General features: G+C 47.6%; 1 protein-coding gene across 1 annotated transcript in view; it reads left to right on the forward strand.

Annotated features, from left to right (window-relative positions):
- LOC129842021 (rho GTPase-activating protein 42) overlaps positions 1-27,099 on the forward strand; it is a 197,385-nt gene that overhangs the window by 165,134 nt on the left and 5,152 nt on the right. Inside the window, exons 15-23 of the mRNA XM_055910395.1 lie at positions 1,656-1,740; positions 2,418-2,476; positions 4,789-4,894; positions 5,165-5,324; positions 5,749-5,899; positions 8,701-9,336; positions 22,036-22,234; positions 24,743-24,808; positions 26,350-26,429. Coding sequence (XP_055766370.1) covers positions 1,656-1,740; positions 2,418-2,476; positions 4,789-4,894; positions 5,165-5,324; positions 5,749-5,899; positions 8,701-9,336; positions 22,036-22,234; positions 24,743-24,808; positions 26,350-26,429 — 1,542 coding nt within the window. The remainder of the gene's footprint in view (positions 1-1,655; positions 1,741-2,417; positions 2,477-4,788; positions 4,895-5,164; positions 5,325-5,748; positions 5,900-8,700; positions 9,337-22,035; positions 22,235-24,742; positions 24,809-26,349; positions 26,430-27,099) is intronic.

A 27,099-nucleotide genomic window follows, 5' to 3' on the forward strand; every position in this document is an offset into this window, starting at 1 on the left:
TGACCAGTGTCGGCCCTGCCATATATGACCAGTGTCGGCCCTGCCATATATGACCAGTGTCGGCCCTGCCATATATGACCAGTGTCGGCCCTGCCATATATGACCAGTGTCGGCCCCGCCATATATGACCAGTGTCGGCCCTGCCATATATGACCAGTGTCGGCCCCGCCATATATGACCAGTGTCGGCCCCGCCATATATGACCAGTGTCGGCCCTGCCATATATGACCAGTGTCGGCCCCGCCACATACGACGAGCGTCGGCCCTGCCATATATGACCAGCGTCGGCCCCGCCACATACGACATGTGGCTCAGACGCTCGTAATAGGATTCCACCTTCCTCCTAGATTGTCCTTTTGCGTGTTTGATGTGTCAGCAGAGGTCGTAGCGGTCTCTCTCTCTCTCTCTCTCTCTCCTTCTTTCTCTCTCCATATGTGTTACTTCTGTAACCTTGGTGACATCAGTTGGTCCGTATGGCTCTGTTTGGATTATGCTATGCTGTCTATCATCCACCTCAGAGGGACCGCTAGTTGTCACTAAAGTCAAAGTGAGAGAGTCAGCTGTGTCAAACAATGTATTGTTGTGTAGTTAATATATATCAAACTGAAAAAGGATAACTTGTAAAGCCAAACAAAGCCTTCGTAACCCATAGACCTACATAGATGCTTTATAAAGCCTTCATAACCCATAGACCTATGTAGATGCTTTATAAAGCCTTCGTAACCCATAGACCTACATAGATGCTTTATAAAGCCTTCATAACCCATAGACCTATGTAGATGCTTTATAAAGCCTTCGTAACCCATAGACCTACATAGATGCTTTATAAAGCCTTCATAACCCATAGACCTATGTAGATGCTTTACAAAGCCTTCGTAACCCATAGACCTACATAGATACTTTACAAAGCCTTCGTAACCCATAGACCTACGTAGATGCTTTACAAAGCCTTCATAACCCATAGACCTACGTAGATACTTTACAAAGCCTTCGTAACCCATATACCTACATAGATGCTTTACAAAGCCTTCATAACCCATAGACCTACGTAGATGCTTTATAAAGCCTTCATAACCCATAGACCTACGTAGATGCTTTATAAAGCCTTCATAACCCATAGACCTACGTAGATGCTTTATAAAGCCTTCATAACCCATAGACCTACGTGGATACTTTACAAAGCCTTCATAACCCATAGACCTACATAGATGCTTTACAAAGCCTTCATAACCCATAGACCTACATAGATGCTTTATAAAGCCTTCATAACCCATAGACCTACGTAGATGCTTTATAAAGCCTTCATAACCCATAGACCTATGTAGATGCTTTATAAAGCCTTCATAACCCATAGACCTACATAGATGCTTTACAAAGCCTTCATAACCCATAGACCTACGTAGATACTTTACAAAGCCTTCATAACCCATAGACCTACATAGATGCTTTACAAAGCCTTCATAACCCATAGACCTACGTAGATGCTTTATAAAGCCTTCATAACCCATAGACCTACATAGATGCTTTACGAAGCCTTCATCAGTAAAGTCACACTGTATATTTTAAGTCCACTACTGAGCTGTGTTCTGGAACAGGTCAGGTCAGTCAGGTACAGTGTAATTGTGTAAATGGTTGTGTTGTTTTGTATCCCGTAGCAACCAAGGCTCCTGTCGATATGAACCTGGACCCAGACACCTGGGACAACAAGACCATCACCAGCGGCCTGAAGAATTACCTCAGGTACACACACACACACACACACACACACACACACACACACACACACACACACACACACACACACACACACACACACACACACACACACACACACACACAGGTATATACATGCACACAGGTATATACATGCACACACACACACACAGAAGCATTCACACACACGCACGCACACACACACACACACACACACACACACACACACACACACACACACACACACACACACACACACACACACAGGTATATACATGCACACACACACACACAGAAGCATTCACACACACACACACACACACACACACACAGACAGAGATATGCATGGACCTAGTGAATGAGGTCATGTTGCCCTACCGGTTGCTCCCTGCTTCTCCCTGGCGAGGAATCATCATGACAGCGCTTAATGCCTTCCTGAAACCTTCCCACTGTTGGTCAACCAGTGTGCGTGTGGGTGTGCGTGCATACTCCCTGTCAAAGATTGTAAAGCCTGTTATTGGTGTAACCGTTGTCTGTAGGGAGTTTTCACCGTTGTTAAATCCATGTGAGAAAGTTGCATGCTGGGAAAAGGGTGGATATTTGGGACGTACGCTGTCTCTCTTCTTTCTCCCTCCTTCATGTTCTCTTTTCATCCACTAGGTGTCTCTCTTCTCCCTCCTTCATGTTCTCTTTTCATCCACCAGGTGTCTCTCTGAGCCTCTGCTGACCTTTAAGCTCCACAAAGACTTCATCATGGCCGTCAGTAAGTAATAAAATGCGGAGAGAAACCACTAACCAAATCCTTAACGCTGACCTTAACCCTGACCCTATCCCTGACCTTAACCCTGACCCTAGCTCTTACCTTAACCCTGACCCTACCCCTAACCTTAACCCTGACCCTAGCTCTTACCTTAACCCTGACCCTAGCTCTTACCTTAACCCTGACCCTAGCTCTTACCTTAACCCTGACCCTAGCTCTTACCTTAACCCTGACCCTATCCCTGACCTTAACCCTGACCCTAGCTCTTACCTTAACCCTGACCCTATCCCTAACCTTAACCCTGACCCTAGCTCTTACCTTAACCCTGACCCTACCCCTAACCTTAACCCTGACCCTAGCTCTTACCTTAACCCTGACCCTATCCCTAACCTTAACCCTGACCCTAGCTCTTACCTTAACCCTGACCCTAACAATTACCTTAACCCTAACCTTAACCCTGACCTTAACCCTGACCCTAACCTTAACCCTGACCTTAACCCGACCCTAACCCTTACATTAACCCTGACCCTAACCCTTACATTAACCCTGACCCTAACCCTTACCTTAACCTTGACCCTAACCCTAACCTTAACCCTGACCCTAGCTCTTACCTTAACCCTTACCTTAACCCTGACCCTAACCCTTACCTTAACCCTGACCCTAACCCTTACATTAACCCTGACCCTAGCTCTTACCTTAACCCTTACCTTAACCCTTACATTAACCCTGACCCTAACCCTTACCTTAACCCTGACCCTAGCTCTTACCTTAACCCTTACCTTAACCCTGACCCTAACCCTTACCTTAACCCTGACCCTAACCCTTACATTAACCCTGACCCTAGCTCTTACCTTAACCCTTACCTTAACCCTTACATTAACCCTGACCCTAACCCTTACCTTAACCCTGACCCTAGCTCTTACCTTAACCCTGACCCTAGCTCTTACCTTAACCCTGACCCTAGCTCTGACCTTAACCCTGACCCTATCCCTAACCTTAACCCTGACCCTAGCTCTTACCTTAACCCTGACCCTAGCTCTTACCTTAACCCTGACCCTAACCCTTACATTAACCCTGACCCTAGCTCTTACCTTAACCCTTACCTTAACCCTTACATTAACCCTGACCCTAACCCTTACATTAACCCTGACCCTAACAATTACCTTAACCCTGACCTTAACCCTGACCTTAACCCTGACCCTAACAATTACCTTAACCTTAACCCTGACCTTAACCATTACATTAACCCTGACCCTAACAATTACCTTAACCCTGACCTTAACCCTGACCCTAGCTCTTACCTTAACCCTGACCTTAACCCTGACCTTAACCCTGACCCTAACAATTACCTTAACCCTGACCTTAACCATTACCTTAACCCTGACCCTAACCCTTACCTTAACCCTGACCCTAGCTCTTACCTTAACCCTGACCCTAGCTCTTACCTTAACCCTGACCCTAGCTCTGACCTTAACCCTGACCCTATCCCTAACCTTTACCCTGACCCTAGCTCTTACCTTAACCCTGACCCTAGCTCTTACCTTAACCCTGACCCTAACCCTTACATTAACCCTGACCCTAGCTCTTACCTTAACCCTTACCTTAACCCTTACATTAACCCTGACCCTAACCCTTACATTAACCCTGACCCTAACAATTACCTTAACCCTGACCTTAACCCTGACCTTAACCCTGACCCTAACAATTACCTTAACCTTAACCCTGACCTTAACCATTACATTAACCCTGACCCTAACAATTACCTTAACCCTGACCTTAACCCTGACCCTAGCTCTTACCTTAACCCTGACCTTAACCCTGACCTTAACCCTGACCCTAACAATTACCTTAACCCTGACCTTAACCATTACCTTAACCCTGACCCTAGCTCTTACCTTAACCCTGACCCTAACCCTGACCTTAACTCTGACCCTAACCCTTACCTTAACCCTGATGCTAACAATTACCTCACGCTAACTAGGAACACTGACTTTTGTATTTTTTGGTGTGTTTTTGTTTTGTACTAAATTGCAAAATACAAAAAAAAAAAAAACGTTTCAATCAATTTAGAAATAGTCTACAATTGAATTTGCAAAATATTTTCCAAAATATTTTATCATGACTCTGTCCCCAATCTCCCCCCTCTCCCCATCCTCCACCCTCTCCCCCTCCTCCACCCTCTCCCCTCCTCCCCCATCTCCTCCCCCTCTCCGCTCCTCCCACTCTCCCCCTCCTCTCCCCCTCCTCCCCCCTCTCCCCCTCCTCCCCCCTCTGCCCCCCATCTCCCCCTACTCCCCCTCCTCCCCCCTACCCAGAGTGTGAAGACCAGAACTACAGAGTTAGGGCCGTCCATGCCTTGATCCACAAGCTGCCTGAAAGGAACAAGGAGATGATGGAGCTACTGATCAAACACCTCGTCACGTAGGTCTCTCCTAACTGACCAGTCTAAAATCACATCGTAAATCTATTGTTGTGTAGAGGGATGTCACACTTCACCCATCAGTCTCACAATCTGAAGGTCCTGCTACCTTAAGATGAATGCACTCTAACTAAGTCTCTCTGGATAAGAGAATCTGCTAAGTGACTCAAATGAAAACATTGGGTTCAATGTTGACGCGGGGGGCACCAATAATGTAGTGTGATATAGGAACCTTACCATCCTGTCTGGTCTGTCTGTCTCCTGCCCCACAGAGTGTCCACCCACAGCCAGTTCAACCTGATGACGGTGTCCAACCTGGGCGTGATCTTCGGGCCCACGTTAATGAGGTCACAGGAGGAGACGGTGGCCGCCATGATGAACATTAAATTCCAGAACATCGTGGTAGAGATTCTCATCGAGAACTTTGACAAGGCAAGAGAGTTTCTGGTTTCTTTTGATATCAGATTGAAATATTGAGCCTGTAAAAATATTTAGTTTGTTGATAGCGCTCCTGGTCCTGGAAATACGTATATGTCATGTCTTGGGCCTATAGTAGGAGGTTTTAGGTATTTAGGTATATGTCATGACTTGGGCCTATAGTAGGAGTTTTTAGGTATATGTCATGTCTTGGGCCTATAGTAGGAGTTTTTAGGTATGTGTCATGTCTTGGGCCTATAGTAGGAGTTTTTAGGTATTTAGGTATGTGTCATGTCTTGGGCCTATAGTAGGAGTTTTTAGGTATTTAGGTATATGTCTGACCATGTGACCTAAGCAGGAACCCCACCAGACCCTAGCTAGTTATATACCACTGTAATGCTCAGTTAATAACAACTATTTTTCTCTCTCCCCTCTACAGATCTTTCACCAGGCTCCAGACCCCAACGTACCTCTGCCCCAGCCCCAATCCCGACCAAGCTCACGCAGGAGCAGAGCCATCTGCCTGTCCACTGGCCCTAGGAAGCCTCGCAGCATCTACACCCCAACACTGTGCCTTGCAGACGCTGACAGTGAGTCCTACAGCGCTGACTATCCCTAGCACTGCAGGCAAATGCTGCATCTCAAATGATGAACCATATTCCCTATAGGCCTGTAAAACCCTTCACATTCTGAGACTGATTTAGACCTGGGACACAAGGTGAGTGGAATTAATGATGTGGTAGAACTAGCAGCAGTCCGGATCACATAGGGTCATATTTGAATACCCCTGGAATATGGTCCCGTATCACTCTGCTAGCTAATCTGTCCCTGCTGCAGCGTTCATTACATATTCCCCTGGAATAGGGTCCCATATCACTCTGCTAGCTAATCTGGCCCTGCTGCAGCGTTCATTACATATTCCCCTGGATTAGGGTCCCATATCACTCTGCTAGCTAATCTGGCCCTGCTGCAGCGTTCATTACATATTCCCCTGGAATAGGGTCCCATATCACTCTGCTAGCTAATCTGGCCCTGATGCAGCGTTCATTACATATTCCCCTGGAATAGGGTCCCATATCACTCTGCTAGCTAATCTGGCCCTGCTGCAGCGTTCATTACATATTCCCCTGGAATAGGGTCCCATATCACTCTGCTAGCTAATCTGGCCCTGCTGCAGCGTTCATTACATATTCCCCTGGATTAGGGTCCCATATCACTCTGCTAGCTAATCTGACCCTGCTACAGCGTTCATTACATATTCCCCTGGAATATGGTCCCATATCACTCTGCTAGCTAATCTGGCCCTGCTGCAGCGTTCATTACATATTCCCCTGGAATAGGGTCCCATATCACTCTGCTAGCTAATCTGGCCCTGATGCAGCGTTCATTACATATTCCCCTGGATTAGGGTCCCATATCACTCTGCTAGCTAATCTGGCCCTGCTGCAGCGTTCATTACATATTCCCCTGGAATAGGGTCCCATATCACTCTGCTAGCTAATCTGGCCCTGCTGCAGCGTTCATTACATATTCCCCTGGATTAGGGTCCCATATCACTCTGCTAGCTAATCTGTCCCTGCTGCAGCGTTCATTACATATTCCCCTGGATTAGGGTCCCATATCACTCTGCTAGCTAATCTGTCCCTGCTGCAGCGTTCATTACATATTCCCCTGGAATAGGGTCCCATATCACTCTGCTAGCTAATCTGACCCTGCTGCAGCGTTCATTACATATTCCCCTGGAATATGGTCCCATATCACTCTGCTAGCTAATCTGTCCCTGCTGCAGCGTTCATTACATATTCCCCTGGATTAGGGTCCCATATCACTCTGCTAGCTAATCTGTCCCTGCTGCAGCGTTCATTACATATTCCCCTGGATTAGGGTCCCATATCACTCTGCTAGCTAATCTGGCCCTGCTGCAGCGTTCATTACATATTCCCCTGGATTAGGGTCCCATATCACTCTGCTAGCTAATCTGGCCCTGCTGCAGCGTTCATTACATATTCCCCTGGAATATGGTCCCATATCACTCTGCTAGCTAATCTGGCCCTGCTGCAGCGTTCATTACATATTCCCCTGGATTAGGGTCCCATATCACTCTGCTAGCTAATCTGTCCCTGCTGCAGCGTTCATTACATATTCCCCTGGATTAGGGTCCCATATCACTCTGCTAGCTAATCTGGCCCTGCTGCAGCGTTCATTACATATTCCCCTGGATTAGGGTCCCATATCACTCTGCTAGCTAATCTGGCCCTGCTGCAGCGTTCATTACATATTCCCCTGGAATAGGGTCCCATATCACTCTGCTAGCTAATCTGGCCCTGCTGCAGCGTTCATTACATATTCCCCTGGAATAGGGTCCCATATCACTCTGCTAGCTAATCTGACCCTGCTACAGCATTCATTACATATTCCCCTGGATTAGGGTCCCATATCACTCTGCTAGCTAATCTGGCCCTGCTGCAGCGTTCATTACATATTCCCCTGGAATAGGGTCCCATATCACTCTGCTAGCTAATCTGGCCCTGCTGCAGCGTTCATTACATATTCCCCTGGATTAGGGTCCCATATCACTCTGCTAGCTAATCTGACCCTGCTACAGCATTCATTACATATTCCCAATGAGCTGTTTGTTTGTGTATTATCTCTTCATCGACCAGGGCACCATCAGAGAATACTAAACAGGACGTAGCCAGTAACGCTATTCTCTTTGCTACTGTAGTGGTAGTGCTACTACATTTAGCCACAGTAGCAATAATACTGTCTGCATCCCAACTGGCCCATAGGTCCCTGGTCAAAAGTAGTGCACTATATAGGGAGCAGGGTGCCATAGGTCCCTGGTCAAAAGTAGTGCACTATATAGGGAACAGGGTGCCATAGGTCCCTGGTCAAACATAGTGCACTATATAGGGAGCAGGGTGCCATAGGTCCCTGGTCAAAAGTAGTGCACTATATAGGGAACAGGGTGCCATAGGTCCCTGGTCAAAAGTAGTGCACTATATAGGGAACAGGGTGCCATAGGTCCCTGGTCAAAAGTAGTGCACTATATAGGGAACAGGGTGCCTTAGGTCCCTGGTCAAAAGTAGTGCACTATATAGGGATCAGGGTGCCATAGGTCCCAGGTCAAAAGTAGTGCACTATATAGGGATCAGGGCGCACTACGTATTGAATAAGATGCCATTTGAGATGCATTCACTGTGTTTTGTCTCAGTAGTCGGTCGTTCAACAGGTTTTAATGATGCTGTGTGTTCCTGGTCCTTGTAACAGGTGACACGTTCAACAGGTGTTAATGATGCTGTGTGTTCCTGCTCTCTGGTCCTTGTAACAGGTGACACGTTCAGCAGGTTTTAATGATGCTGTGTGTTCCTGCTCTCTGGTCCTTGTACAGGTGACACATTCAGCAGCAGTCCAGGCAGCACCCCCTTGGGAAGCATGGAGTCCCTCTCCTCTCACTCCTCTGAGCAGAACAGCTCCTCCAAGACCACTGCCACTTCCTCCCACCACCAGCCCAAAGACAAGGTTTCCCATCCCCCTGGCCTGTGGTTGGGGATGGGCCAGGGGACGAGCCAGTGGCTGGGGATGGGGCAGGGGACGAGCCTGGAGCAAGGGAATGGTCAGGGGACCAGCCTGAAGCATGGGATGGGGCAGGGGACCAGCCTGAAGCAGGAGATGGGCCAGGGGACCAGCCTGGGGCTAGAGATGGGTCAGGGCCCAACCCTGGGTCTCCGTCGCTCCCCCTCCCAGCTCTCTTCCAACGGGCCAGGGAAGGGAAGCGTCCCATCCTGCCTCAGCAGCCCAGAGTCTAGCTCCAGGGAAGACGTAGAGACAGGGAGGACAGACGGGGAGTCGGAGGGAGATGCTCTGAGTCTGTCCTCAACCAGTACCACAGCTACACCCAGGGGGTCCATCGGCCCAAAGAAAGCCCCCCACTCCCAGACGGATCTCCGGCCGGTGCCCGTGACCCAACTGACCCAGCTGAACCGCTCAGCTGCCCCCTCTCTGAGGTCACTGTATATCTCTGAAGGTAAGAGTCCAACATATCTCTTCAAATGATCAAAGATGACATGTTAGCTGTTCTGATTAAATACTGTAACCTGGCTCCCTGTAACCTGACTCCTTGTAACCTGACTCCCTGTAACCTGACTCCTTGTAACCTGGCTCCTTGTAACCTGGATGCCTGTAACCTGGCTCCCTGTAACCTGGCTCCTTGTAACCTGACTCCCTGTAACCTGACTCCTTGTAACCTGACTCCCAGTAACCTGGCTCCCTGTAACCTGACTCCTTGTAACCTGGCTCCTTGTAACCTGGCTCCCTGTAACCTGACTCCTTGTAACCTGACTCCCTGTAACCTGGCTCCCTGTAACCTGACTCCTTGTAACCTGGCTCCTTGTAACCTGGTTCCTTGTAAACTGACTCCTTGTAACCTGGTCCCCTGTAACCTGGCTCCTTGTAACCTGGCTCCCTGTAACCTGACTCCTTGTAACCTGGCTCCTTGCAACCTGGATCCCCGTAACCTGGCTCCTTGTAACCTGGCTCCTTGTAACCTGACTCCCTGTAACCTGACTCCTTGTAACCTGGCTCCTAGTAACCTGGCTCCTTGTAACCTGGCTCCCTGTAACCTGACTCCTTGTAACCTGACTCCTTGTAACCTGGATCCCTGTAACCTGACTCCCTGTAACCTGGCTCCTTGTAACCTGACTCCTTGTAACCTGGCTCCTTGTAACCTGGCTCCTTGTAACCTGACTCCTTGTAACCTGGCTCCTTGTAACCTGACTCCCTGTAACCTGGCTCCCTGTAACCTGACTCCTTGTAACCTGACTCCTTGTAACCTGGATCCCTGTAACCTGACTCCCTGTAACCTGGCTCCTTGTAACCTGACTCCTTGTAACCTGGCTCCTTGTAACCTGGCTCCTTGTAACCTGACTCCTTGTAACCTGGCTCCCTGTAACCTGACTCCTTGTAACCTGACTCCTTGTAACCTGGATCCCTGTAACCTGACTCCCTGTAACCTGGCTCCTTGTAACCTGACTCCTTGTAACCTGGCTCCTTGTAACCTGGCTCCTTGTAACCTGACTCCTTGTAACCTGGCTCCTTGTAACCTGGCTCCTTGTAACCTGACTCCTTGTAACCTGACTCCTTGTAACCTGGCTCCCTGTAACCTGGCTCCTTGTAATCAAATCAAATCAAATTGTATTTGACAAATACACATGGTTAGCAGATGTTAATGCGAGTGTAGCGAAATGCTTGTGCTTCTAGTTCCGACAATGCAGTAATAACCACAAGTAATCTAACCTAACAATTCCACAACTACTACCTTATAGACACAAGTGTAAAGGGATAAAGAATATGTACATAAAGATATATGAATGAGTGATGGTACAGAACGGCATAGGCAAGATGCAGTAGATGGTATAGAGTACAGTATATACGTATGAGATGAGTAATGTAGGGTATATACACATAAAAGTGCACAGTTTAAAGTGGTTAGTGTAACCTGACTCCTTGTAACCTGGCTCCCTGTAACCTGGATGCCTGTAACCTGACTCCTTGTAACCTGGCTCCTTGTAACCTGGCTCCTTGTAACCTGACTCCTTGTAACCTGGCTCCCTGTAACCTGACTCCCTGTAACCTGGCTCCTTGTAACCTGACTCCTTGTAACCTGACTCCTTGTAACCTGGCTCCCTGTAACCTGGCTCCTTGTAACCTGACTCCTTGTAACCTGACTCCTTGTAACCTGGCTCCCTGTAACCTGACTCCTTGTGACCTGACTCCTTGTAACCTGGCTCCCTGTAACCTGGCTCCTAGTAACCTGACTCCTTGTAACCTGGCTCCCTGTAACCTGGCTCCTAGTAACCTGACTCCTTGTAACCTGGCTCCCTGTAACCTGACTCCCTGTAACCTGACTCCCTGTAACATGACTCCTTGTAACCTGGCTCCCTGTAACCTGGCTCATTGTAAACTGGCTCCCTGTAACCTGACTCCTTGTAACCTGGCTCCTTGTAACCTGGCTCCCTGTAACCTGGCTCCCTGTAACCTGACTCCTTGTAACCTGACTCCTTGTAACCTGACTCCTTGTAACCTGGCTCCCTGTAACCTGGCTCCCTGTAACCTGACTCCTTGTAACTTGACTCCCTGTAACCTGACTCCTTGTAACCTGACTCCCTGTAACCTGGATCCCTGTAACCTGACTCCTTGTAACCTGGCTCCTTGTAACCTGGCTCCCTGTAACCTGGCTCCCTGTAACCTGACTCCTTGTAACCTGGCTCCCTGTAACCTGGCTCCCTGTAACCTGGCTCCCTGTGACCTGACTCCTTGTAACCTGGCTCCTTGTAACCTGGCTCCTTGTAACCTGGCTCCTTGTAACCTGGCTCCTTGTAACCTGGCTCCCTGTAACCTGGCTCCTTGTAAACTGGCTCCCTGTAACCTGGCTCCTTGTAACCTGGCTCCTTGTAACCTGGCTCCCTGTAACCTGGCTCCCTGTAACCTGGCTCCTTGTAACCTGGCTCCTTGTAACCTGGCTCCCTGTAACCTGGCTCCCTGTAACCTGACTCCCTGTAACCTGGCTCCCTGTAACCTGGCTCCTTGTAACCTGGCTCCCTGTAACCTGACTCCTAGTAACCTGGCTCCTTGTAACCTGGCTCCCTGTAACCTGACTCCTTGTAACCTGGCTCCCTGTAACCTGACTCTTAGTAACCTGGCTCCCTGTAACCTGACTCCTAGTAACCTGGCTCCTTGTAACCTGGCTCCCTGTAACCTGACTCCTTGTAACCTGGCTCCTTGTAACCTGGCTCCTTGTAACCTGGCTCCCTGTAACCTGGCTCCCTGTAACCTGACTCCTTGTAACCTGGCTCCCTGTAACCTGGCTCCTTGTAACCTGGCTCCCTGTAACCTGACTCATTGTAACCTGGCTCCTTGTAACCTGGCTCCCTGTAACCTGACTCCCTGTAACCTGACTCCTTGTAACCTGGCTCCTTGTAACCTGGCTCCCTGTAACTTGGCTCCCTGTAACCTGGCTCCCTGTAACCTGGCTCCTAGTAACCTGACTCCCTGTAACCTGGCTCCTTGTAACCTGGCTCCCTGTAACCTGGCTCCCTGTAACCTGGCTCCTTGTAACCTGGCTCCCTGTAACCTGGCTCCTCCTATGCTAACCGCGATTATATCTTGTTCAACAATCTGTATCAGCCATTTAAAATCGGAAACGTAGTTGGACGTGATTCAACACTTGTTCATGGAAGTGTCTTTAACAAAGGCACGATCTGCTATTCCAAGTTACTAAAACGTGCAAGAAATGTTAATCCAGTGAGTCCCACCGTTGCGCTGGTGTTATTCAAGACATCTTTTTCAACATTGTGTGTTTGAGCTTGGGGTTGTTTCATTGGATTTGTCTATTCCTTCTGCATCCGTTTAACGGGGGGCTAAACTGGAGCGGTGTTTGTGAGACAAGAACAGATCCTGAAGGGCCTCGGGGCTGGTTGTTTTATTTTTTACAAAACCGCCTGTATAGTCAGAATGGTTTGAGCTACCAACTATGAAAAGAGATCTATGAAAAGCTGAGACTTTCCCAAACGCGCACATGTTTTGCTCTATGACGCACACAAGCTACACAAGAGTCGTTAGAAAGACGTTCTTCTACTTAGAAGATCACAGGGAATCCCAGGACAAAGTGTCGATAATACTACAATAAGCTCACGTAGCTGCTTTCACAAGCTCCGAACTCCGCACAGTTGTCACTGACTAGTTGGATATTCATTTCCTACTGAGAAAACAATTTCTGTACTTAAAGCATTCATGTAAATTCATTTATATGATGTTTTTGCTTTGCCAGACCTTATTTTTGTTGTTGTTGACGTTTGTCAATAAAACTGATGAATGCAACTGTTCATGTCAAATAGTTTCTACTTGTAGAACACTTCATTATGAGGCTAAATATAAGGGCTGGATATGGAGACAAATGAAAGTCAGATAAATGAAAAGCCAAGTTTTGCCAGGGTCTCGGGACTGGATGATTTGCGACAAGTTTGAATCCCAGGTGTCGTTTTTTCGTTTGACGTGTAGAGTTATATTTATTGTGATAGTGTGTTGGAAAGTCAAGTGTAGGCAAAAACTGTGGAACAATTACAAATATATTGAATGAGAAGCTTCTTGGAGTCCCTCTTACAGACCGACACATAGGCGAGGTGTAGAACGACACTCTGCCACTTCTCACAATCGTGCTCCTTATCAGGTATGAAGGTAAGACACAGATGCAGACCACGTCGAATAAACAATAGTTTAATATTCCAACGGGGGCAGGCAATAGACAAGGCAGGCAGGGGTCAGGGCAAGCAGGGGTCAGTAAACCAGAGGTGGGGCAACGGTACCAGGCGGCAGGCAGGCTCAGGGTCAGGGCAGGCAGGGGTCAGTAAACCAGAGGTGGGGCAACGGTACCGGGCGGCAGGCAGGCTCAGGGTCAGGGCAGGCAGGGGTCAGTAAACCAGAGGTGGGGCAACGGTACCAGGCGGCAGGCAGGCTCAGGGTCAGGGCAGGCAGGGGTCAGTAAACCAGAGGTGGGGCAACGGTACCAGGCGACAGGCAGGCTCAGGGTCAGGGTAAGGTAGAAACTGGCAACAAAGGGCTGTAGAACATGGGTTTGACACTGTACACATGAAAGGTACGGGGCAACAGAAGATGAACAGCAGAGGGGCTAATGATCTTGGAAATGGGGAACGGGCCGATAAACCGTGGGGGGAGTTTATTGGATTCCACCGGGAGAGGCAGATCCCGGGTGGATCGCCATACCTTATGCCCGAGACGATACCGGGGAGCCAGGGTCCAATGGCGATCCGCTTGTTGTCGATACCTGGAGGTGGTCTTGAGGAGGGCCGACCGGGCTCTCCTCCAGGTATGACGACCGGCGGCGGACAAACATCTGGGCAGAAGGACATCTGGGCGGACAAACATCTGGGCAGAAGAACATCTGGGCGACCTCTCTCTTCCTGCTCTGGGAAGAGCGGGGGCTGATACCCCAAGGAACATTCAAATGGTAATCGGCCCATGGCAGTGCACGGAATGATGTTGCGGGCGTATTCCACCCACACCAGTTGCTGGCTTTCAGGTGGTGGGGTTGGCGGAGACCAGACAGCGCTGGGTCCTGGTTGCCTCTCTCCGACTGGCCGTTAGACTTGGGGTGGAACCCGGAGGACAGGCTGGCCGATGACCCAATGAGGGTGCAGAACGAGAACTGAGGGCCGCGGTCAGAGACCATGTCCACGGACAGTCCATGGATCCGGAAGATGTGCTGCACCATGAGCTGTGACGTCTCTTTGGCAGAGAGTAGTTTGGGGAGAGGAATGAAGTGGGCAGGCTTAGAAAAGTGATCCACCATGGTCCGGATGGTGGGGGTTGCCATCAGACTGGGGGAGATCCATAACAAAGTCCAGGGAGATGTGAGACCAGGGTTGATGATGGATGGGCAGAGGTTGGAGGAGACCAGAGTTGTCGAGAGGTCTTGTTCCGTGCAAAGACTATGCAGGCAGTGACAAAGGCGGCAACGTCCAGAACCATGGTAGGCCACCAAAGGCGTTGTCGCACGAAGGCCAGGATCCCCCGGGAGCCCGGGTGGCAGGCAAGCCTGGAGGAATGGGCCCGCTCCAGGACCGCGGAGCAGACAACGTCAGGCACGAACATCCGGTTACCAGGTTTCAGCTGGGACCGCTGCGCCTCCTGGACCTGTTTCCCGATACGCCAGCTGAGTGCCGTCGCCAGGCACGAGGTGGGAAGGATGGTCTCAGGCTCCGGGGTGGTAACCTTGGGGTTATAGCAGCGAGACAGGGCATCCGGCTTGACGTTCTTGGCCCCTGGCCAGTAGGAGAGGGAAAAGTTGAACCGGGTAAACAGCAGGGCCCATCTCACCTGCCTGGAGTTGAGGTGCTTGGCGGTTTCTGAGATACTACAGATTTTTGTGGTCAGTCCACATAATGAACAGATGTTTTCGGCCCTTTGAGCCAGTGCCTCCACTCCTCCAATGCCATCACCAGAAGCTCTCGATTCCTCACATCGTAATTTCTCTCCTTGGCAGTGAGGCGGTAGGAGAAGAAGGCGCAGGGATGCAGCTTAAGGTCCAGGGCAGAACGTTGGGACAGAACAGCCCCCACTCCAACATCCGAAGTAACGGTCTCCACCACGAACTGACGGGAAGGGTCCGGATGAACCAGGATCGGAGCCGTGGTGAAGCAGTGTTGAAGGTCCTGGAACGTCCAGTCCGCGGCCATGTACAACCTGAATGGAATCTTGGTAGAGTTGAGGGCAGACCGGTGGAGAAGCCAAGGGTGATGATAATCCCGGATAAAGCGGCGATAAAAGTTTGCGAACCCCAAGAAGCGTTGCAGCTGCACCCTGGATGAAGGCTGTGGCCAATCCACCACCGCTTTCACCTTTCACCTTTCACCTTTCACCTTTCACCTTTCACCTTGACGCTCCCAGCAGAGATGATGTAGCCCAGAAAGGGAATGGTGGAGTGATGGAACTCACACTTTTCCACCTTAATGAACAACTGGTTCTCCAGAAGACGCTGGTGAACCTGCCGGACATGGAGCACGTGTTCTTGGGGGGAGCGGGAGAAGATCAAGTCATCAATGTAGACAAAGACGAACCGATTCAGCATGTCGCGGAGAACGTCATTCACCAGAGCTTGGAACACGGCAGAGGCGTTGATGAGGTCAAAGGGCATGACCAGATATTCGTAGTGGCCGCTGGTCGTGTTGAAGGCGGTCTTTCCACTCGTCCCACTCTCGTATCTGCACCAGGTGGTAGGCGTTACGTAGATCCAGCTTGGAGAACACAGTGGCCCCCTGTAGCGGTTCGACGGCCGAGGAGATGAGTGGTAGCGGGTAGCAGTTCTTAACAGTGATGTCATTGAGCCCCCGGTAGTCAATGCACGGAATGTTCCAGCAGCATGTCCAACTCCCGGTCATGGCGCTCAGCCAACGTTTGGACCCCCTCCATCAGCCCACGAAGCAATTCCTCGTGCCTACCAATGGAGGCTCCTTGGGAGGAGATGGCGTTGCTCAGCTGGTCCGGGTCTGCTGGGTCAGTCATGGCCAGTTCATACTATCAGGTATGAAGGTAAGACCCAGATGCAGACAATGTTGAATAAACAATAGTTTAATATCCCAACAGGGGCAGGCAATAGACAGGTCAAGGTAGGCAGGGGTCAGTAAACCAGAGGTGGAGCAACGGTACCGGATGGTAGGCAGGGTCAGGGTAAGGCAGAGGTTGGTAATCCAGAGGGGGGGTAAAAGTATAGGTCGGCAGGCAGGCTCGGGGTTAGGGGCAGGCACTGTGGTCAGGCAGGCGGACTCTGAGTCAAGACAGGCAAGGGTCGAAACCAGGAAGGCGAGAAAAGAGAGACTGGAAAAAGCAGGAGCGAAAACACAAAACGCTGGTTGACTTGAACAAACAAGATGAACTGGCAACAGACAAACAGAGAACACAGGTATAAATACACATGGGGATATGGGCGACACCTGGAGGGGTGTGGGCGACACCTGGAGGGGTGTGGGCGACACCTGGAGGGGTGTGGGCGACACCTGGAGGGGTGTGGGCGACACCTGGAGGGGTGTGGAAACAAAGACAGGTGAAACAGATCAGGATGTGACACTCGTTTAATGAAGTTTGGATCAAAGCTGAATCAATGTCTCGATCAATTTGGACTTAAATTAATAATATATACCCATTGATTCTTGAACAAGATAACTTGGAAATGCCTCGTGAGCTTAGTTCAGAGTGAATCCATTACTCCAGCCCCATCCCTCAGCTGTTTACCGAACCAGGAGCGGTGAGGTCGCTTTGTTATTGTTTCTACTGCTGATTGTGTCTTTAATGATTCGTATTCTACGTAGGCCTAACATTCCTAATAACGGCGACACTTACATGTATAACTTTTTACATGGCTTATTATAATCAACCACTTTGTCACATATGTTTTATTTGAATAGAGCATCCAGGACTGTCAGTGAACAGTTTTTTCCTGAACAGAAAAGCTTGACGCGAGGGGCCTCGAACCCATGGCTCAAATGCACTGTCATTTTTGAGTGTTTGCAACTAGGAAAGTCAAGATGGTTACTGTACATGACAGCTAGCTGCCACCAGGAAGTCAAGATGGTTACTGTACATGACAGCTAGCTGCCACCAGGAAAGTCAAGATGGTTACTGTACATGATAGCTAGCTGCCACCAGGAAGTCAAGATGGTTACTGTACATGATAGCTAGCTGCCACCAGGAAGTCAAGATGGTTACTGTACATGATAGCTAGCTGCCCCCAGGAAGTCAAGATGGTTACTGTACATGACAGCTAGCTGCCCCCAGGAAAGTCAAGATGGTTACTGTACATGACAGCTAGCTGCCACCAGGAAAGTCAAGATGGTTACTGTACATGATAGCTAGCTGCCACCAGGAAGTCAAGATGGTTACTGTACATGACAGCTAGCTGCCCCCAGGAAGTCAAGATGGTTACTGTACATGATAGCTAGCTGCCACCAGGAAGTCAAGATGGTTACTGTACATGACAGCTAGCTGCCACCAGGAAAGTCAAGATGGTTACTGTACATGACAGCTAGCTGCCACCAGGAAGTCAAGATGGTTACTGTACATGACAGCTAGCTGCCCCCAGGAAAGTCAAGATGGTTACTGTACATGACAGCTAGCTGCCACCAGGAAGTCAAGATGGTTACTGTACATGACAGCTAGCTGCCACCAGGAAGTCAAGATGGTTACTGTACATGACAGCTAGCTGCCACCAGGAAGTCAAGATGGTTACTGTACATGATAGCTAGCTGCCCCCAGGAAAGTCAAGATGGTTACTGTACATGATAGCTAGCTGACAAGTACATACGCCTCTTCAACATTTCATTTTTACGATATAGACTAAAATTAAATGTTGTATAGACCTCTATATTTTCTCTGTAAAAGCACATGGATTTATGTGAATTGTGAAATGGATAACAAAAACATGTGATCGTGTCGTCTATGTGAAATGTAACATTAGTACGTGACGTAGTCAAGGATGCGATGGTCATGCAATAATGGCTTGAGGAAGTAAAGAGGTTCCTTTAATTTGAAGGTTTGAATATAATTCCTCTGTTGGCCAAGTTTAGCTATTTGAACAAATGCCATTGGTTTGTGGATAAACAGTTTAAGATCTTTGATGCAGAATTTGTTCCAGGAAATAATCAGTGCCACCCGGTGAGGTTAGCATAGGGCTAAATGTGCCAGGTTATGTAATGGGAACAGCTAACATGCAGCCTTTGATAAAAATGCAACTATACGTCAACGACTCTAATTGGCTGATGTTTAAGTGTGGTCCCTCTATGACTCTGGGAGGAGGACATATTACTGGAGAAGTTATACGTTTCTCCACTGAGATACAGACGGTTTGACTTCTTTCACAGTTTTGTTTCCATTATTCATTCAAGTGTTTTGCCTGCAGTAATATTGTCAAATCGCAAGCCTCATATGCTATTACCATTAGCAATAGAAACATTAACATTCCATTCTCTTCACGTTGCTTTGACGCACGGGGGATTCACGCTTGTAGTCACTACGATTTGTTTTTCTTAGTGACTGGAAAATAAGAAGAAAGAAATTCCAAAGCAAAGGAAAACTATTCATATTCATATTCAATTAGTGTGTTCGACATCTATCTTCTCCAACAAAGAGTCACAACAGAGACAGAGGGTTACTCCTCCACAGATAAAGATGATCATCGTGTTCCTATTGAATACTCAGCGTGATCAATATGATAAACCTTTCTTTGACTAGTAAATAATGAGGTGCTTGGTTGTGTCCCAAGTGGTACCCTATTAAGGCAGTTAAACGTCTAGTAGTGTAGTAGACAGGGCCTACAGTAGTGTAGTAGACAGGACCTATAGTAGTGTAGTAGACAGGACCTATAGTAGTGTAGTAGACAGGACCTATAGTAGTATAGTAGACAGGACCTATAATGGTGTAGTAATGTAGTAGACAGGACCTGTAGTAGTGTAGTAGACAGGACCTATAATGGTGTAGTAATGTAGTAGACAGGACCTATAGTAGTGTAGTAGACAGGACCTATAGTAGTGTAGTAGACAGGACCTGTAGTAGTATAGTAGTGTAGTAGACAGGACCTATAGTAGTATAGTAGTGTAGTAGACAGGACCTATAGTAGTGTAGTAGTGTAGTAGACAGGACCTATAGTAGTATAGTAGACAGGACCTATAGTAGTGTAGTAGACAGGACCTATAGTAGTGTAGTAGTGTAGTAGACAGGACCTGTAGTAGTGTAGTAGACAGGGCCTTGAGTAGTGTAGTAGACAGGACCTATAGTAGTATAGTAGACAGGACCTATAGTAATGTAGTAGACAGGACCTATAGTAGTATAGTAGACAGGGCCTTGAGTAGTGTAGTAGACAGGACCTATAGTAGTATAGTAGACAGGACCTATAGTAGTGTAGTAGACAGGGCCTATAGTAGTGTAGTAGACAGGACCTATAGTAGTGTAGTAGACAGGACCTGTAGTAGTGTAGTAGACAGGACCTATAGTAGTGTAGTAGACAGGGCCTATAGTACAGGGCCTATAGTAGTGTAGTAGACAGGACCTGTAGTAGTGTAGTAGACAGAACCTATAGTAGTGTAGTAGACAGGACCTGTAGTAGTGTAGTAGACAGGACCTATAGTGGTGTAGTAGACAGAACCTATAGTAGTGTAGTAGACAGGACCTATAGTAGTGTAGTAGACAGAACCTATAGTAGTGTAGTAGACAGGACCTATAGTAGTGTAGTAGACAGGACCTATAGTGGTGTAGTAAATGGGCCTTAAGTAGTGTAGTAGTGTAGTAGACAGGACCTATAGTAGTGTAGTAGACGGGACCTATAGTAGTGTAGTAGACAGGACCTGTAGTAGTGTAGTAGACAGAACCTATAGTAGTGTAGTAGACAGGACCTATAGTAGTGTAGCAATGTAGTAGACAGGACCTATAGTAGTGTAGTAGACAGGGCCTGTAGTAGTGTAGTAGACAGGACCTGTAGTAGTGTAGTAGACAGGACCTATAGTAGTGTAGTAGACAGGACCTGTAGTAGTGTAGTAGTGTAGTAGACAGGACCTATAGTAGTGTAGTAGACAGGGCCTGTAGTAGTGTAGTAGACAGGACCTGTAGTAGTGTAGTAGACGGGACCTATAGTAGTGTAGTAGACAGGACCTATAGTAGTGTAGTAATGTAGTAGACAGGACCTGTAGTAGTGTAGTAGACAGGACCTATAGTAGTGTAGTAGTGTAGTAGACAGGACCTATAGTAGTGTAGTAGACAGGACCTATAGTAGTGTAGTAGACAGGGCCTGTAGTAGTGTAGTAGACAGGGCCTGTAGTAGTGTAGTAGACAGGGCCTATAGTATTATAGTAGACAGGACCTATAGTACAGGACCTATAGTAGTGTAGTAGACAGGACCTATAGTAGTGTAGTAGACAGGACCTGTAGTAGTATAGTAGACAGGACCTATAGTAGTGTAGTAGACAGGACCTATAGTAGTGTAGTAGACAGGGCCTATAGTAGTGTAGTAGACAGGACCTATAGTAGTGTAGTAGACAGGACCTATAGTAGTGTAGTAGACAGGACCTGTAGTAGTGTAGTAGACAGGACCTATAGTAGTGTAGTAATGTAGTAGACAGGACCTGTAGTAGTGTAGTAGTGTAGTAGACAGGACCTATAGTAGTGTAGTAGACAGGGCCTATAGTAGTGTAGTAGACAGGACCTATAGTAGTGTAGTAGACAGGACCTATAGTAGTGTAGTAGTGTAGTAGACAGGGCCTATAGGTGTGTAGTAGACAGGACCTATAGTAGTATAGTAGACAGGACCTATAGTAGTGTAGTAGACCGGACCTATAGTAGTGTAGTAGACAGGACCTATAGTAGTATAGTAGACAGGACCTGTAGTAGTGTAGTAGACAGGACCTATAGTAGTGTAGTAGACAGGACCTATAGTAGTGTAGTAGACAGGACCTATAGTAGTATAGTAGACAGGACCTATAGTAGTGTAGTAGACAGGACCTATAGTAGTGTAGTAGTGTAGTAGACAGGACCTATAGTAGTATAGTAGACAGGACCTATAGTAGTGTAGTAGACAGGACCTATAGTAGTGTAGTAGACAGGACCTATAGTAGTATAGTAGACAGGACCTATAGTAGTGTAGTAGACAGGACCTATAGTATTGTAGTAGTGTAGTAGACAGGACCTATAGTAGTGTAGTAGACAGGACCTATAGTAGTATAGTAGACAGGACCTATAGTAGTGTAGTAGACAGGACCTATAGTAGTGTAGTAGTGTAGTAGACAGGACCTATAGTAGTATAGTAGACAGGACCTATAGTAGTGTAGTAGACAGGACCTATAGTAGTGTAGTAGACAGGACCTATAGTAGTATAGTAGACAGGACCTATAGTAGTGTAGTAGACAGGACCTATAGTAGTGTAGTAGTGTAGTAGACAGGACCTATAGTAGTGTAGTAGACAGGACCTATAGTAGTATAGTAGACAGGACCTATAGTAGTGTAGTAGACAGGACCTATAGTAGTGTAGTAGTGTAGTAGACAGGACCTATAGTAGTGTAGTAGACAGGACCTATAGTAGTGTCGTAGACATGACCTGTAGTAGTGTAGTGGTGCAACATAGGGAATTGGGATCCATTTTGGACTCACCCACTGAGGTCTCTTCCCCAAGGCCGTAGGAGTCTGGCTGGTTCAGTGCAGAGTCTGTCTGCCGTGACGCTGGACCAAAAAGACCAACAGAAGGATCGGAAAGAGAGTGCAACATCTGCAGACCACCCAGACCTCCCTCCTAAACTAGTCACCCGTCGACGATTGGACAGACAGGACAAGATGGAGTCCTCCAGCAACGGATACCAGAGACCCGGATCAGTGTAATGGACATGACACTACTACAATACACACAATACACACACACAATACACACACAATACACACACACACACACACACACACACACACACAAAATAAACAGCCCTTAAAACACACAGTTTTTCTCTGCGAGACAGATCGTACTGTGAACCTTTCCTCCTGCTGTGTGGATGTGCGTGCGTGCGTGTGTGTGTGTGTGTGTGCGTGTGCGTGCGTGCGTGCGTGCGTGCGTGTGTGCGTGCGTGCGTGCGTGCGTGTGTGTGTGCGTGGGTGTGTGTGTGCGTGGGTGCTGTGAGATTTATGTGTTTCCTATCAGTTGGAGAGTCAGTCAGTCTGCTTTTATTCCGTTCTGCCTGCTGCTGGGTTGATGTGACCCAGCAGATCTCTCTCTCCTTCCTTCTCTCTCCGCTCTCCCCCTCTCTTTCCTCACTCTCTCATTATCCCTCTTTCTCTCTCTCTCACGGGGAAGGACACAGGGAAGCACACAGGGAGGGACACAGGGAGGGACATGGGGAGGGACACAGGGAAGGACACAGGGAAGCACACAGGGAGGGACACTGGGAGGTATACAGGGAGGGACACGGGGAGGGACACAGGGAGGGACACAGGGAGGGACACTGGGAGGTACACAGGGAAGGACACAGGGAGGGACACAGGGAGGGACACTGGGAGGTACACAGGGAAGGACACAGGGAGGGACACGGGGAGGGACATGGGGAAGGACATGGGAGGGACATGGGGAGGGACACAGGGAAGGACACTGGGAGGGACACAGGGAGGGACATGGGGAAGGACATGGGAGGGACACTGGGAGGTACACAGGGAGGGTCACGGAGAGGGACACGAGAGGGACACGGAAGTCCTTTTAGGATAAGGGCCTTCTCTCCTGTGTATTCAGTTGTCCTGTAGGATAAGGGCTCTCCTGTGTCTTCAGTTGTCCTGTAGGATAAGGGCTCTTCTGTCCTGTGTCTTCAGTTGTCCTGTAGGATAAGGGTCTTCTCTCCTGTGTCTTCAGTTGTCCTGTAGGATAAGGGCCTCCTGTGTCTTCAGTTGTCCTGTAGGATAAGGGCCTCCTCTCCTGTGTCTTCAGTTGTCCTGTAGGATAAGGGCCTCCTGTCTTGTGTCTTCAGTTGTCCTGTAGGATAAGGGCCTCCTGTGTCTTCAGTTGTCCTGTAGGATAAGGGCCTCCTGTCTTGTGTCTTCAGTTGTCCTGTAGGATAAGGGCCTCCTGTGTCTTCAGTTGTCCTGTAGGATAAGGGCTCTTCTCTCATGTGTCTTCAGTTGTCCTGTAGGATAAGGGCCTCCTGTCCTGTGTCTTCAGTTGTCCTGTAGGATAAGGGCCTCCTGTGTCTTCAGTTGTCCTGTAGGATAAGGGCATCCTGTCCTGTGTCTTCAGTTGTCCTGTAGGATAAGGGCCTCCTGTCCTGTGTCTTCAGTTGTCCTGTAGGATAAGGGCCTCCTGTCCTGTGTCTTCAGTTGTCCTGTAGGATAAGGGCTCTTCTGTCCTGTGTCTTCAGTTGTCCTGTAGGATAAGGGCCTCCTCTCCTGTGTCTTCAGTTATCCTGTAGGATAAGGGCTCTTCTGTCCTGTGTCTTCAGTTGTCCTGTAGGATAAGGGCTCTCCTGTCCTGTGTCTTCAGTTATCCTGTAGGATAAGGGCTCTTCTGTCCTGTGTCTTCAGTTGTCCTGTAGGATAAGGGTCTTCTCTCCTGTGTCTTCAGTTGTCCTGTAGGATAAGGGCTCTTCTGTCCTGTGTCTTCAGTTGTCCTGTAGGATAAGGGCTCTCCTGTCCTGTGTCTTCAGTTATCCTGTAGGATAAGGGCTCTTCTGTCCTGTGTCTTCAGTTATCCTGTAGGATAAGGGCTCTTCTGTCCTGTGTCTTCAGTTATCCTGTAGGATAAGGGCTCTTCTGTCCTGTGTCTTCAGTTGTCCTGTAGGATAAGGGCTCTCCTGTCCTGTGTCTTCAGTTATCCTGTAGGATAAGGGCTCTTCTGTCCTGTGTCTTCAGTTATCCTGTAGGATAAGGGCTCTTCTGTCCTGTGTCTTCAGTTATCCTGTAGGATAAGGGCTCTTCTGTCCTGTGTCTTCAGTTGTCCTGTAGGATAAGGGCCTCCAAGAGCTGGTTCTGCACCTTGGAGGGGAAGGCAGAGGAGGGGGAAGGAAGGGGAGGGCAAGGCTGGCCGCCTGCCTGCTTGCCTGCCTCTGGTAACGGAAGGGAAGGAAGCCTTCCCTATTGTGTGTCTTATTGTGTAGCTGAAGCCGTTTCGCTGTGACTTCACACTTAACCATAAGACATGCTGTGACTTCACACTCAAAAATGAGGAACATTGGCCGCTCTGAATGAAAGTGCACTCACCCCTGTGTGCAGGGTCAAAATGACTCAAGACGACCTTTTGAACATAAAATAATTCACACCCTTGTATGTAATTAGTATGAGATTTCAGGCCATTGGTAAATAGATTTGAGAGACAATAGGCAAATGGGACTGAATTGTTCCTTTGTTTCTTTCAGGGTTGCTGCGAGAGCCATGCTGTTTGAAAACTGCCCTTCTTCGGCGCAGACCACACCTGTTGGAAGGTAGAATGTCAGAATATGCCTGTCTTTTATCCCAATATCTACTTTATCCCAATATGTCTGACCTACTCAATATACAGCCTGCTCTCTCCTCCATTTAGTGGCGTAACCTACCTTTAAAACATGTTAAATTGTGCATTCATTCTGATTCCTCATTCTTCAATCTGTTCATTGTGTTATTGCATGTTATTCACCTGTTATTCACCTGTTATTCACATGTTATTTACATGTTATTTACATGTTATTCACCTGTTATTCACATGTTATTCACCTGTTATTCACATGTTATTCACATGTTATTCACCTGTTATTCACATGTTATTCACCTGTTATTCACCTGTTATTCACATGTTATTTACCTGTTATTCACCTGTTATTTACATGTTATTTACATGTTATTTACCTGTTATTCACCTGTTATTTACATGTTATTTACATGTTATTCACCTGTTATTCACCTGTTATTTACATGTTATTCACCTGTTATTCACCTGTTATTTACATGTTATTTACATGTTATTCACCTGTTATTCACCTGTTATTCACCTGTTATTCACATGTTATTTACCTGTTATTTACCTGTTATTCACCTGTTATTCACCTGTTATTTACATGTTATTCACCTGTTATTTACCTGTTATTCACCTGTTATTCACCTGTTATTCACATGTTATTTACCTGTTATTCACCTGTTATTCACCTGTTATTCACCTCTTATTCACCTGTTATTCACCTGTTATTTACCTGTTATTTACATGTTATTTACCTGTTATTCACCTGTTATTCACCTGTTATTCACCTCTTATTCACATGTTATTCACATGTTATTTACCTGTTATTTACTTGTTATTCACTTGTTATTCACCTGTTATTTACCTGTTATTTACCTGTTATTCACCTGTTATTCACCTGTTATTCACCTGTTATTCACCTGTTATTCACCTGTTATTCACCTGTTAGTCACCTGTGAGTCACCTGTTAATCACTTGTTAGTCACCTGTTAATCACTTGTTAGTCACCTGTTAATCACTTGTTATTCACCTGTTATTCACCTGTTATTCACCTGTTATTCACCTGTTAGTCACCTGTGAGTCACCTGTTAATCACTTGTTAGTCACCTGTTAATCACTTGTTATTCACCTGTTATTCACCTGTTATTCACCTGTTATTCACCTGTTATTTACCTGTTATTCACCTGTTATTCACCTGTTATTCACCTGTTATTTACCTGTTATTCACCTGTTATTTACCTGTTATTCACCTGTTATTTACCTGTTATTCACCTGTTATTCACCTGTTATTCACCTGTTATTCACCTGTTAATCACTTGTTAGTCACCTGTCGTTGTATGTCTCCTGTGTGTTTCATTTATCATGTGTTGCTGCAGAGATATTTAACTGTGTCATGTGTCTGTCTTTATCCCTCCATCCACCTTTATAGAGATGTATCTGTCTGTCTTTATCCCTCTGTTCATCCATATCCATAGAGAGACCAATGCCATAGTATGTCTGTTGACTTGGTAATGTCTCCTGTGTTGGTTTTAGAGACGCGAAGGCCATGTACTCCTGTGAGGCAGAACACAGCCATGAGCTCAGCTTCCCACAAGGGGCTTTCTTCTCACACGGTGAGACACGCACACAGACAGCTAATGGGCTGTGTCTACTGGTAAACAGAATGGGTCCATCTGTTCCTGTATACAGCAGATATGTATTTTACCCGGGTCTGGTCTATAGAAGGAACCATCTGTAGGCTGTACCTGCATACAGACAGGGTCCACCCCAACTTGGTAGGCCTCAGTAATGACTTGGCAGTTTCCCAGCTTTGTGTGATACAGACAGTGGAAGCATAACAACCGTGCTTTTAGCGTGACGCTATCCAACCAGCCTAGCTTCAGAGGGATGTCATTACCTATCCTCTCTCTAAACACCCAGATAGCCAGCCTAGCCTCAGAGGGATGTTATTACCTATCCTCTCTCTAAACACCCAGATAGCCAGCCTAGCCTCAGAGGGATGTCATTACCTATCCTCTCTCTAAACACCCAGATAGCCAGCCTAGCCTCAGAGGGATGTTAGTACCTATCCTCTCTCTAAACACCCAGATAGCCAGCCTAGCTTCAGAGGGATGTTAGTACCTATCCTCTCTCTAAACACCCAGATAGCCAGCCTAGCCTCAGAGGGATGTTAGTACCTATCCTCTCTCTAAACACCCAGATAGCCAGCCTAGCCTCAGAGGGATGTTAGTACCTATCCTCTCTCTAAACACCCAGATAGCCAGCCTAGCCTCAGAGGGATGT

This window comes from Salvelinus fontinalis, unplaced genomic scaffold (assembly GCF_029448725.1).
Source record: "Salvelinus fontinalis isolate EN_2023a unplaced genomic scaffold, ASM2944872v1 scaffold_0006, whole genome shotgun sequence".
Classification (NCBI taxonomy): domain Eukaryota; kingdom Metazoa; phylum Chordata; class Actinopteri; order Salmoniformes; family Salmonidae; genus Salvelinus; species Salvelinus fontinalis.